This window comes from Onychostruthus taczanowskii, unplaced genomic scaffold (genome assembly GCF_017590055.1).
Source record: "Onychostruthus taczanowskii isolate IOZ18803 unplaced genomic scaffold, ASM1759005v1 scaffold54, whole genome shotgun sequence".
Classification (NCBI taxonomy): Eukaryota; Metazoa; Chordata; class Aves; order Passeriformes; family Passeridae; genus Onychostruthus; species Onychostruthus taczanowskii.
Window position 1 is genome coordinate 3,663,004 of NW_024503013.1, and position 13,116 is coordinate 3,676,119.

Here is a 13,116-nt window from a genome sequence, read left to right on the forward strand (position 1 = left end):
AAGAATAACTTGTTTCTTCCAGAAAATTCTCAATCTAGGCATGCACAATTTCCAAAAGCTCTGATTTTCACAGTGTTCAGCTTTTTCTAAGACTAAAAAAAAAACTTTTCGAGTGGCCATAAAAGATTAAGTCATACATCAGATTGAAAATAAAAAAGGAACCCTGAAAATATAAATATTTAACAAACTCCATAAATTCTATATTATACTGTTGCTGCATTCTAGGGTCCAGAAACAAAAGCCTATGTAATTCATACCCTGAATACTTACAAGTCAAAGTTTAGCATACATGACATGTAAGTTTGAGTCCCATTACTTTTAATGAATTTAAGCCTCACTACTTTCTATCATTCCATGAGCCCTAGTGCCTTAAATACTTAGCAGAAAGGGTCTGCTGTGGGAGATTATGCAACAGATCTTTCAAACGGAATTGTTTTCCGTCTTCAAAGATCCCAGCCAGTAGAATTCCAAATGCTGCAGTTCAGATAGATCCTCATGTTAATGGATATGTCTAAGAAGAAGTTCCTCCTCTTAATCAATTTTCTTTTTCTTTTCCTAATTTCAGCCCATGGCTCCTAATGCCTTCTCCTCATTAGTAACTATAAAGAGTTCTCTGTCTTTGTTACACACTTTCATCAAATAACTATAGACCAGGATAGTATATTTAGTTTATTTTCCACATATGTCAATATTTTCAGGTCCCTAATAAATTTTTCTGTCTCCTCTGGCTTTCCAACATCTTTATCTTAACTCAGTTGATTTTAGTGAGTATCAGCGTCTCTCTGAATCATGCTTCCTTCCTTGCTTTTGATTCTCATCCACCTAGAGACCAGGGCAGGCTTTTTTCTTCAAATATTTATATATGCTGGAAAAATTATGTGATAGCTAAGATAACAGTCTGTGCATTTAATTTCAGATTTTTCCGTCTTGCACTTGCAGCAAGGGTTTTATAAGACTTATGCTGTAAACAGCAGTCAAAAAAAACCCCAACACCTACTCTATGCTTCCTGCTATGACAACACTTCACTGATATTTCTCAAATTCTTGCTACAAATTACTTCCATGAAAGTACAGCAGCTCCTGCCAGGCACCTGAGGGCCAGGAGAATTTAGTAGCTGGCCTTTTTCTACAATGTTTGTTAAAATATAAGAAATTCAGAAAATTTAATTTGAGTTATAAGATGTATCCCAGTTCATACACTTCCTACCTGTTTTTTTAGAGCTGTGAAACTACTAGATGCCAACGCAGTGTATAAAAGTGTTGTAATTATCACTGCTTCCCTCTTTCAGAGTTAAAGAATATAAAACGTGTTCCTCAAGAGAGATGCTAAGAGGCTATAAAATGAAATTATTTCTTAAAGAGCACCATGCAGGTCTGTGGCATAAAATGACAGCAAGCATGATATAGTGCTCTACACAACTCTTCATCTCTCATTAGCCTTTTGCTCTGAGCAGAAATAAAGCTGATACTCAAATCCATGGAATACATTTACAATGTTAGTTTTGTCATATTCTGTTTAGATAGAAATTTTTTTTAGACATGAATTTTTCATTCTTCACCATTGTCTAAATTATATTTTAGAGTCTCTGCCTTTAAGAGATAAAGCAAAAATTTAGCTCATTAGGTTTTTTGCAATAATTCAGTACAACTTCTTTAACAATTTAGGAAGAGAGTTCTCCTCATATTGTCTCATTCCTATATTAACAGATATGTGAGACTAGTACATTAAGTTTCACCTCTCTGCATTAGCAGGCAGCATGGTCAGAAGAGGTTACAGAGAGCTTTGAGATGGACAATACCAGCAGTGATCTCCAATACAGCAGGAAAGAAACACAGACTTTACCAGCCCCCCACGGCTGCCTTTCCTTGGCCTCAAGATAAAATACTCCCCATGGAGCCATGCTCAGCCTTCAGTGCTCATGGAGAGAATATCGGTGTCTCACTGGCCTACAAACCTTGGCTACTCTTTCCAGAGGTGTAAGAGGGTTTGTGTGGGAAGGCTTCTACACAAAATTGAGCCAAATGTTACTTCACAAAACTCTCAGCTTCCTCTGCTGACAACTGATGTTGCAGGATTTGGGGGCATTATCTGAAACGGCCTTTTCTGCTGTACCTTTTGTTCATAACAACAGTCAACATGAATTATTTACCTGTGAGCTCACTGTCTTTTCACTGACATCTTATTCCTCCAGGTGGCAATGATTACTTTGGCTCAGAAATTCAGATGTAGGCCGTCATTTCCTTACCAGGGGTTTCTTGTAAAATTTCTGAGCAGTCTGTAGGACCAGCTGTGTCATACTGCGGTCTCGCAATTTGCATATCTCTGTAGGAACTCGCTGTCTGTTTGAATCTTCTTCATCCTGTCATTTGCATCTGATCTGGGTCACCACAGAGCATTTTGGAGAAAGCCCAGGACACCCAGTCTGCCTGTCTAGTCACATTTAATCACAAACGAGTGATTTTTCGCTTCTTACCTGCTGCTGCAATCCAGATACACCATGACTGCCTGATGCAGCTGACAATTTGGATGTTGTTCAGAAAGCAGCATTTCGGATGCTGACAAGTTCACATTATTGTAGTCTCAGCACTTAGTGGAAATTCAGCTGTAGGCATTAATAACATAATTTTTACAATGCCAGGAATCCTCTTATGCATTGCAACCTATTTTGAGAGGTGTGATTTTTCCCCCAAGCGATCTGCTCATCCTGTAATTTTCTGCGAAATTTTATTCAAGCTCAAATTGATTAATAGAAGAGAGCACAAAAACTGAAACATGAGTAGATAATTTGCCATTAGCCTTTTTGTTTCTCCTCAAATTCTTGCTAACAGCATTTTCCCAATGGTAAGCACTGGTGTGACCAATTCCTGCTCCTCTCTCTCTTAACTTTCTGGGTTTTTTTCTGTTACCTACACACTACTGCCAGGATCAGCAGGGGATGGTGATGTGAAGTGATTATAAAAACACATTTTTGGCTGTTTTTCTTTTGGTTGTATCAGTCCCCTCATCCTGCACACAGCAGTGCCTTCCTGGCAGCTGGAGGGAAGGCTTGCCATAACACAAGTGTGGAACAAGTATCTGACAGCAGGAATATTCTGTAATGCAGTGTAACTGACCATACTGATTTTAAAATCTATTTTAATTACTTCCTTATAAAAACTGAACGGGAAAAAATCCACTCCTGCCACTACAGGTTAGTTCCAGACAGTAAAACTGGCAAGAGAAGAGATTTTGTAGTAAAAAAAGTAAATTAGTTTTAAATTTTCTAACTTGATTTTCTCACTTAACTTTCTGAATATGCTTCTCCTACTTTACTCTTCCCAATTAATCTCATTTACAGGAAAATAATTTTTTTCAGCCCAAACTCTGTATTTATTCACATTTCAGGACATTATTTTAAATCATTTGTCCATGTAAAATTCTGTGCTTATTTTGTCTCAGACAAAAAATGTTTAAAATTTTGAGAAATAATCTAAATTTTTGCACCTTAATTTCATTTTGCATAGAGGATTTAAAAATTGGCCTGTAAGCTTGCAGATTTATTGCCCATCTTTGTTTGCAAAACATTCTGATATCCTTGAATAAACAGGTGAAGAAATGCAGCATAAAATAAATCATGGATTGGATGCTGATTTAAAAATCTCAGAAACACTGTATAGAGCTCTGGCACAACAACCTTAAAGATTACTGAACAATAAAATGCATCCTTCTCTTCTCACAGTCAACCCAAAACTCTTCACTGGGCAGATTAAAAAAACAGTCAGACACCTGTTTTTTTCCCAAGAAGAAAGAGTGTTTCATTTAAAAGAAAAAAAAAAAAAAAAAAAAAAAAAAAAAAAAAACCAAGACTTGTTACTTTTGAAATCTGGCTAAATTTTCTAATTAAAATAAAGTGTGATTATGGAATGAAGTTTGGTTTTGTTTTTTTTTTTTTTTTACTTACACATATATCAGGGATATGTTAAGATACTTGTGTTAAAAAAAGACCCAAAAATGGTACATTGAGTAAGAGGTTGTACATTCACTTAAATGCTTCAACTTTAAAAGTACTGATAGGATTTTAGAAGAAGGGTTAAGATTTTATGGGGAGTGACCCTTGCTAACAAGCAGAGAGGGAATTCTCTGTGATGAAGTAAGGAGTACATGGAGAGAGAAATAGAAGCCAAAAAGTGATGAACAGTATTTCTCTCAATCATGCTTTTAGCTCTATTCCAGCTACAACAACCTATTACTTTGCTACTTTATTCTCAAAGGAGTGGGAATCTTGCCTTCACTGATGGCAAGTTCAACAGCTTGAAAAATGTGACTCCAAAGGCCACTTAGTCTATGAGGAGAAAATTTAGAGCAGAAATACCTCAACTAATGGAAAAAGGTTGTTCTGACCAATCGGTCATACCACTGTGATTTGCAAGTTTGTAGGTTCAGAAGAAAACCAGTGGCACAATTTTTTTTAGCCAGACAGCCACAAAGGGTAGGGAACAGCAGTTCTGAAGAGGACAAGTCTGCAGCCAGGCTTGGGGCAGCTTTGTTTCAGTGTAAAAATGTGCATACCCTTTTCTGGACACTCTGGTTCATGATGAGCTCAAATTCAACATAGAAATGTGAGACTATATATGTTTTGGGTCATAGTAAAATTTACAGAAAAGCAAAATAATGAAAATAAGTAAATATAAATAGGAACAGCTTAGCTCCCCTTTGAAACTGCATGACTTTATGGTACCACTGGCTGTCTTTTATCACTTTTTTGCTACTCATTTAACTGTCTCATCTTCCAGAATCATATTAATATAGTTAGTTTCAAAGCAAACTAATTATTCTCAGCATGCTTCCTTTGAATATTGAAGCACTCAAAATGAGAACAACTATACAATGCAATTAAATTATATTTTTAGGACAACAGAGAACAAATAAACAGGGACTCCCAAAACCTGTTTCTTTCTGCAGACTTTTGTGGGACCCTTTATCGTAACTTCAGAAAGAAGAAATTCAGCACAGCAGAGCACATGTATAGGATTTCATGCATTGTCTTGACTGTAATAAGAATAAGGAAGGAGTTTTTTGTCTTGGGTTTGGGAGTTAAATCTCTCTGTTTTCCTCTGCCAAAAAGGAAGTGAATGATACTACTTCTAATGTTTCCAGCTTCTGACAAATGTCTGGTCTGGGACTCTGAAGGAGATTATTCCCTGTTTAGGAATGATAGACACCTCGTTCACTTTCTTTATCGTCCATGCACAGGATGTAAGCTAGAAGCAGTTAGTCACCTGTCATGCCTTTTCATATCTTCTCATGTCTTTGATTGATGACCAGTCAAATGCCAGCTAGATTCAAAGATTTATTTTTAAACTCAATTCCACATGCTTAAGAACATTATCAATTATCTGTCATTTGAAGCAGAGACTTTGTTATGACAGACATGTGCAGCAGCCTGAATTGCTGCTAGCATAGTTCAGGGAAAGGAAGCAAAAAGGGCCTTTGCATAATATCCACAGATGTTTTAGTCAGCCACTCGGTGGGATGTTCAAGTCCCAGCACCCACACACAGAGGGTCTGGCTTTCTCTCAGGGTCAGGGGGCTGACCCTGGTCTCAGGTCAGTATGAAGATGAAGGCCAATCAGGGAATGGGGAAGGTTTGGCTCAGGGACATAGGAATAGACAGGCACAGGGGAAGGAGCCAATGGGGTCTAACAGCTTTTTGAGGGAAGTTTCTTGTGTCTCCCTAGACCAGGGAATGCCACCACAGGGTCTCCACAGAAATGTTGTGACTTCTATTCACACCGTGCAGAATTTTGCATCCCTTTAGCAATGCCTTTTAACTACTTATTCTTTATTATCTGGAAAAACAACAACAACAACAACAACAAAAAAAAAAAAAAAAAAAAAAAAACAAAAAAAAAAAAAAAAAAAAAAAAAAAAAAAAAAAAAAAACCAACAAAAAAAACCAAAAAAAACCAAAAAAACGAACCAAACAAAAAAACAAAATCCCAAACCAGCATTTGATATCCTTAAGTTGTTGTCATCTATTACCCTCTGTATTATACAATGTGATATGGCTACAGTATGAAACCCAAAAGCTGGCTTTTAAGCATGCATTTTTATTTCTGCATATCAATGATCGGTTTCTCATTGAGTCACATAATGTTTTCTAAAATATAAGATCCTACAAACAGCTATCTGATTGACTGCCACATTAAAGTTCTACTTCTCTGAAAAACATATTCCTTGTTTTTTTATGGATTATTTCATGAAAGTTTGCTACTAGTGATCACATATACAGCTATCAACTTTAAAAAACAACTGTTTAAAGATTGATTTGCTGTGTAATTTATGCTCCTGGTGCATGATGGAAATCTCATGGGTTTTATGCTTAAATATGTTTAAAGCATTTTCTCCCTTAAAATATGACTTAAACTTAGGACACTATGACAAAGATATATGCAAATACCTTACCAAATTCCCAATCACTCCTATCTAAATAAATAGTGATTTCCTTGTAAACTGAGAAAACTACATGAAACACAGCCTATGGCAATTAAACTGGTTACCACAATTCAAATATCTTAGGTCTAGTGAATCATTAAATGTTGTATTGTGACTACCAAACTTTTGTCTTAAATTCAGGAATAATGAACCCAATAACATATAGTGCTACAATTTAATCCATTGGACTTTATTAAATCAGGCAGGTTTCTATTCTTGGTCATGTTACTGTTCACTACCTGGTACCATTACAGCACTTCCTTTAAAGTTTGGAGTTTGTTAATTTTATTACTATCTCTCTTTTGATTTGGGCCCTTTTTTTTTTTTAGTGTGTTTTTTTTCTGAGAGTAAAATAAGTCTTTTTAAGATCATTAATTCAAGCTTTTTAATTTATTTATGTGTTTTTGCACATCAGCTAGACACTTACCACTTTATAATCTTTGAGTCTAACATGGCAATTTTTCCTTGCAGCCTACCCACACTGGGTGGAGAAGCTCAATGATACCCAACTCGACAGTGGAGATCAGCTCCGATGGGAATGCAAAGCCACTGGAAAGCCAAGGCCCACTTATCGCTGGCTGAAAAATGGAGCTCCTCTCTGGCCACAGGTACACTAGACAAGGAGTCACCTCTATGTTGGATGTTTCTCCTTTCATTCAGATAAAGTCAGTTAAAGAAAATACTGAAAAGTTCTTCAGAAATTACAGTTTGGTTAACGCAAAAAGTAGGATGACCATTACATTTTCAACTCAATCTCTTCTCTGCAAGTAGCAGAACTTATCATGAAGACCATTAAAATGGTTCATGTAAGACTCCTAGAATGGGAAGGGTTTCACTACAATCACCTGATATATTTTAGAATTAGACATAAACAAAATTCTTTTTTCTTTTAAAAGACCACTGATGGCATGGTCTGTCTTTTTTCTGTTTCTCTCACTGCATCATCAAAGAATCATCCTACATCATGTGGGGGTTTTGCCTAATACGTTTAATTTTATAATCTCAAATTATTTGTAGTAATGAAAAGTTTTGTAAATTTACTTAATCTATTTTTCCAGATTAAAATAAAACTAGCTGTTTGATTCTGGGAGAAAATGTCTATATTTGCAAATGAACTCACAGAATGGATTTATGAATATAAAATATGTAATGTCTTCCTTTCCAGCAAATGTCCCTTCTATCTATCTGGGAACATCAACCAATTATGCAAACAACCAGAAAGGAAACATTAAAACAGTTTACTTTTGAAGCTGTGAGGCATTGAAAATAAGGTTACTCTATTCATTTCTGCCTTTTTAGATGGAGCTATTAGTGCTGAAATTGAAGCAATTTAAATATCTCTATTTTTTGGTTCTCTGATTTTCCAAACCATTAGTTTCTCCAGGCTCTGAAATTTCAAATTGAATTTTTCTTTGAGCTGGGTGAGAGCTTACAACAAAGTGAATTTTTAGCACAATTTCTTCTGCATTCCCAAACAATTTATGCATTATCAATTTTAACTTGCAACAACTGTTATAATGAAACTTAGAGTTGTTTTTTAGTAGTTCAAATTATTCATATTATAGCCTCATTAAATACTTCCTTCCATAAACACTTATTGATGTCCCTTCTCTTCCAGTTGTGGTAATTATTTTCTCCTAGCAGGTCTTTCAAATTAAAAATTTGTACTAAGGATTAAAGCAATTGGACCCTTTAATTCTTATTTATGCGAGCAATTTTTCATATATCTCCTTTTATGAAAGCGGCACCATGACTGAGACCAAAAATTTGCTATATATTTGAAGAACATCAGATATATTACATCCATAAATTATTTCTTGCCTCCTTAAAGTTCCCAGGATGAGCTGCTTTTTAAAAATTATGTAAGCATAACAGAAAACAAACAAAAAAAAAACAGAAAAAAGGAAGCTTTGAATACAGTGACCTTATCTGAAAATATTTACTGTCAAATATTTTTTTACTGTCTAATATTTTTTTACTTTTTGTTCTTATACTTTCTTGTATAACAAGATAAAGATAAGCACGAGGAAACTTGTTGCTCAATTTTATTTTAGGTCCTTTTATTCGCTTCACCTTAAGCTAACAACACAGCAATTTTCCAGTGCCGTTTTGCTTTTATAGAATAATTTTTTTTTAAATTCTATTACAGAGCAGGATTGAGATGATTAATGGTGTTCTGATGATCCATAGTGTGAATGTCTCAGATGCTGGAATGTATCAGTGCTTAGCAGAAAATAAGTATAGTACAATTTATGCCAGTGCTGAGCTGAAGATTTTAGGTGAGTATTAAGAAAAGAATAAGCTGTTCCTTTCTCCCCTTTTGAGAATTCATTCTTTTCTTAAAACTGTTGTGACAAGAAACAGCTTCTGCCAGTCCAAACAACAGAGCAGATAAAAGTGGTTTCTTGTCATTCTTGTTACTTATGTATGGGTGAGTCCTTTGCTACCCCAGAGAGCACTGGGCCTTCTGTTAACCAAAAATTGTAATTCATACATAACTGACTCAGTAACATTTGTGAATATTTCTCATATAAGGCCATTCTGGCTCAAATAAATTTAAAAATATTTTTTACCCCCTCACACCTATGTGTAGGAGATGAAATTTAGAGGAAACAAATGTATTTTAATCTCTGCTAAAAATAATTTATTATTTCTAATTTGGCCTTTATTCACAGGTAATTGAAAGGTCATTTATAGTTGCATGATCTTAGTTTCAAAAAACTTCTTATGAAATCACCAAAACTAATTGAATAATATAAATTACATACTTGGGTGAACATCCTCCACAGTAAAGCAAATGCACTACATAATGTTACCTGGATATACAATAAAAATGCCATTATCCAAAAGCTGAAGCAGGTAGTTAATGAAGAAAAACTTGAAGAATTTTTGAACACTCTAATTTTCCTTAAAGCAAACTGTAGCAACGTGCAAAGGAGCAATAGTGATAAGTGCCCTGCCAGAGGATTAAGTGAAACAGACTTGTAAGATCATCTTTATTAGGGTATGATATAGCAAGAAGAAAGTTGCCCACCAAAGTCATGTAATGGCCATATCAGAGATTAGACCTGCACATGAGAATCATTCCTTTAAATTCCCAGTCAAGTGAGTAACAAAGCTATAATTGCAGAAATATACTGTGTTTCAGCTAACATTTGGCTCATTTGGTAAATAAATTTTCTAGTACTTTTCAGCTATTTCCTAGTTGGCCAACATTAGAATTTAATTGATAAGTTATAAAATAATTTCTTTATAGCCATAAAGTTAAACGCCAAGGCCAGTGATTGTTTTCTTTTCATCACTTTTTTCTGGTCATTTGTGATTCAGTCAGCAAACCTATTAGCTACAGCATTCTTTGGCTCTATTTTTTGTATGTGTTATAAAATAGGTATACCTAGGATGTCAGGTACTTACAGACTTTCTTTGATGTTCTTTAATATCAGAAACAGACCCTGTATATTGCTGCAGTAAAACTGGCTTTTCATCTTCTCACTTGTATGATTATACCCATGTTAAATTTTAACCATAATATTGTATTAAAGAAGCAGTTGTGTTTAATTTGCTGCCTTACCAAAGGGAAAAGAACAGAATAAATTGTCCATATAAATATCTCTCATATGAGGATAATCAAAATAATGTTAGGAAAGTCCTACATATTTGAGGCAATGAAGTACAATGTCCCAGTGTAGCTGAGGTGTACCTGAAGTGAGGTGCAGCTGAGATAGGGGCCTTTGACTTTACAAAAGTGGTTCAAGAAAAACACAATCAAACTCTTGAGAACTAATGTCCTTTTTTGGTGTGAAATTACAGTAATTAATATAATTTTTAATGTATTTATTAGCTTAGCTTTTGTTTGTAAACAATAGGACTTCTTAAAAAGTGAAATACTAAGGACAAGACATGGTTAAGTATCTTCGGTTAAGAAGTTCTCATATTGAAATTCTCAGTATTCAGACAAATATAAAAAGTGAAAGCAATAAAATTTCTGTAACAGTAATACTTTTTATAAGCATTAACTCCAGAGTGTGCATTTCAGATTGTTGTGGAATTAAAACTTTGCTTCATTTTGAACTATTTACCTCTAACAAGTTCTTGATTAAAAAAAATTTAAAAAAGGGAGAAGTGTAGCTAAAAAATTTGCATTATTTAATTTCTAAAGTTTGATTTCACTAGTAGTTTTACTCTAAACTGCTGATGTGAAAGATTTCTCATTAATCTGTAGCTGGATTAAGTTATAAACCTACTATGTAATCCTGAAGACTGATTTCAAATGTTTCGTAAAATTTCAACTTTGACACAATAATTTCAAAGAGAGAAATTGAGATTCTATTCCCAAACCCAAATATATTTTTCTAATCTTCTATTGGAACACAATGAAACAGAAGGCTCTGGTTGTTCTCTGTAGAGTTAACATACTTCTTTTTAACAGCTTCAGCTCCCACTTTCCCACTCAATCAAATGAGGAAAACAATAATTGTCACCAAAGGCCAAGAAGTTGTCATTGAGTGCAAGCCAGAAGCCTCTCCAAAGCCAACTATCACGTGGAAGAAAGGCGACAAAGTGCTGAGGGAGAATAAGAGGTCAGAAGTCTGTTCGGTAAACTAAAACTGTGTTTGCATGTTGGATTCTGTGATATGATATGAAAATGCAGCAAGTGACAAGAACATGCTGAACGTTAGCCTGAGTATGGCATAATTATTTTGTCAAGCTGATTTGACAGTAGTGACTTTATAGTTTCCACAATACTGAAATGGAAAATCTTAACATTGTTCAGAGATTCAGAGAAATGAAAAGGTGTTGTTTGTGGGGTTTTGTCTCTATTTTCTGTTATTAATTTCAAAAACCTTTCAATTATTCTGTAGAGGTACTACAAATTTAGTGTATGAAAGTATCAAAAGCATAAAGGCTGAAATATTCAGGAAGACATAAAATATGCTTAATCATTTGAAATAATTTTAATAAGGCAGATTTACATCTTGATCACAATGGAAGTCTATGTAAGAATAGTTTTAAAATGATTCAGAGAAAGAAAATATAATTCCATTATAGGATTTAATTATACTGGTAATTTCTGTACTCAGCGGCACATCTGTTTAACAGATTATGCTTGATTAAATAAGTTCTGTCCAGCTTTCTATAGTAAAAGTAGTTTAAGCACTGCAGGTTAAATGCCAGATGTAATTGCACTTTACAAGATTGCTTATCTGTACACTAGAATAGTTTTGCTACTCTGCACATGGTCTTTAAGTACAAAGAGCAATCTTTTCCTCTTTCTGGTAATGTGGTAAGTGAATGAAGTCATTTAAAATGACTTGTGTAGTAATCAAAAAGATAAAATCAAGCCCCCCCCCCCCCCCCCCAGCCCCCCCCCCCCCCTTTTGTTGAATTTTTACAACACTGAGAGAAGCAGTAGAGACCATCTGTCCTCATTAGCTGCCGAAACTATTTAACTATTTTATTCAAGTGTGATGTATTTTCATCTCATGATATTTATTTTGTTCTGAGAAGGAAAAATGGCTAACTTCTTGTACAACATAGAATTTTTTTTATTTAGGGGGAGAGAGCAAAACAGCATTATATACAACATTTTACTAACAGGAGTGAGTTGCATAGTTTGTATTGACAATATGACAGATTCCTATTACAAAGAGGCTGAAAATATAAAATATTGTGACACTGATGTCTCTATGCTCTACCTACACAGTTGATACTTTTCACTATGTGACCTTTTCCTCCCATCTCCACAAAACTCACAATGGTTTCTCTGATCACCACACATAAATCACATTTTAATCTAAGACCAGTAAAGCATTTTAGTAATTACTTTATGTATGTCCAAACATAGCCCAACTCTGAAGTTTCATAAGATCTGTCTTATGAAAATAGATCTGAAATTTCATTTTTTGGTATTTGTAGCTTTTGATACTTGCTTGTTTTGACAAGAGGCTGGAACAGGAAATGATGAAACATGGAAAGTTAAAAGTTTTCAGATATAAAGAAGAGGGTTACATTCAACTTAATTTTTTAGTCAACTGTTCAAGGATTAGTTTTCCTGCATCTACTGTTTATAGAGGGGTGGGCATGAGAGGAATATCATTTTCAAGGGAATTGGTTCTGTCTCTGTACAGTATACTTTAAACAAAAATAATAGAGTCTCTTTAAGATAAAGTGAGGAAGCCTACTGTGATTTGTGAAAGGAAGTGTAAGTCAGTGAAGGTAATATGTGTGTTTCCATGCTTTGGGCAATCTGAGAAGGAAGGAACTCTGTCAAACATTTTAAAAAGGAATAAGCTAACATTGTAAACATATCAGTATACTTTAAAAATGGGCTTTCTTCATGGTCTGTTGATAAAAATCCCAAAAAAAAAAAAAAAAAAAAAGTAGGAACTGTCATCTGATGAGTTTGCATGAACTGTTAAGCCCTTAGAAATTAAAAAAATAACAATTAATTTTAAATATAGCAAAAAAATAGCAACATTCTGGTTAAGTAAATAAGGAAGGACAAGAATAGAACAGCATAATATATTTTCTTCTTTTCTATCACAGTTTTTTTTTTCTTCTAAATTGTGGGTATCAAGTGTACATTATGTTTAAGTTTTGTGAAGTCTGTGATCCCAGAAAAGGAATCTGATCCTTTTAGC

The 13,116-nt window shown here is 34.5% G+C and overlaps 1 protein-coding gene across 1 annotated transcript in view; it reads left to right on the forward strand.

Annotated features, from left to right (window-relative positions):
* Positions 1-13,116, forward strand: part of CNTN5 (contactin 5) — a 269,832-nt gene that overhangs the window by 144,830 nt on the left and 111,886 nt on the right. Inside the window, exons 9-11 of the mRNA XM_041417056.1 lie at positions 6,947-7,083; positions 8,625-8,754; positions 10,905-11,055. Of these exons, the coding sequence (XP_041272990.1) occupies positions 6,947-7,083; positions 8,625-8,754; positions 10,905-11,055 (418 nt within the window). The remainder of the gene's footprint in view (positions 1-6,946; positions 7,084-8,624; positions 8,755-10,904; positions 11,056-13,116) is intronic.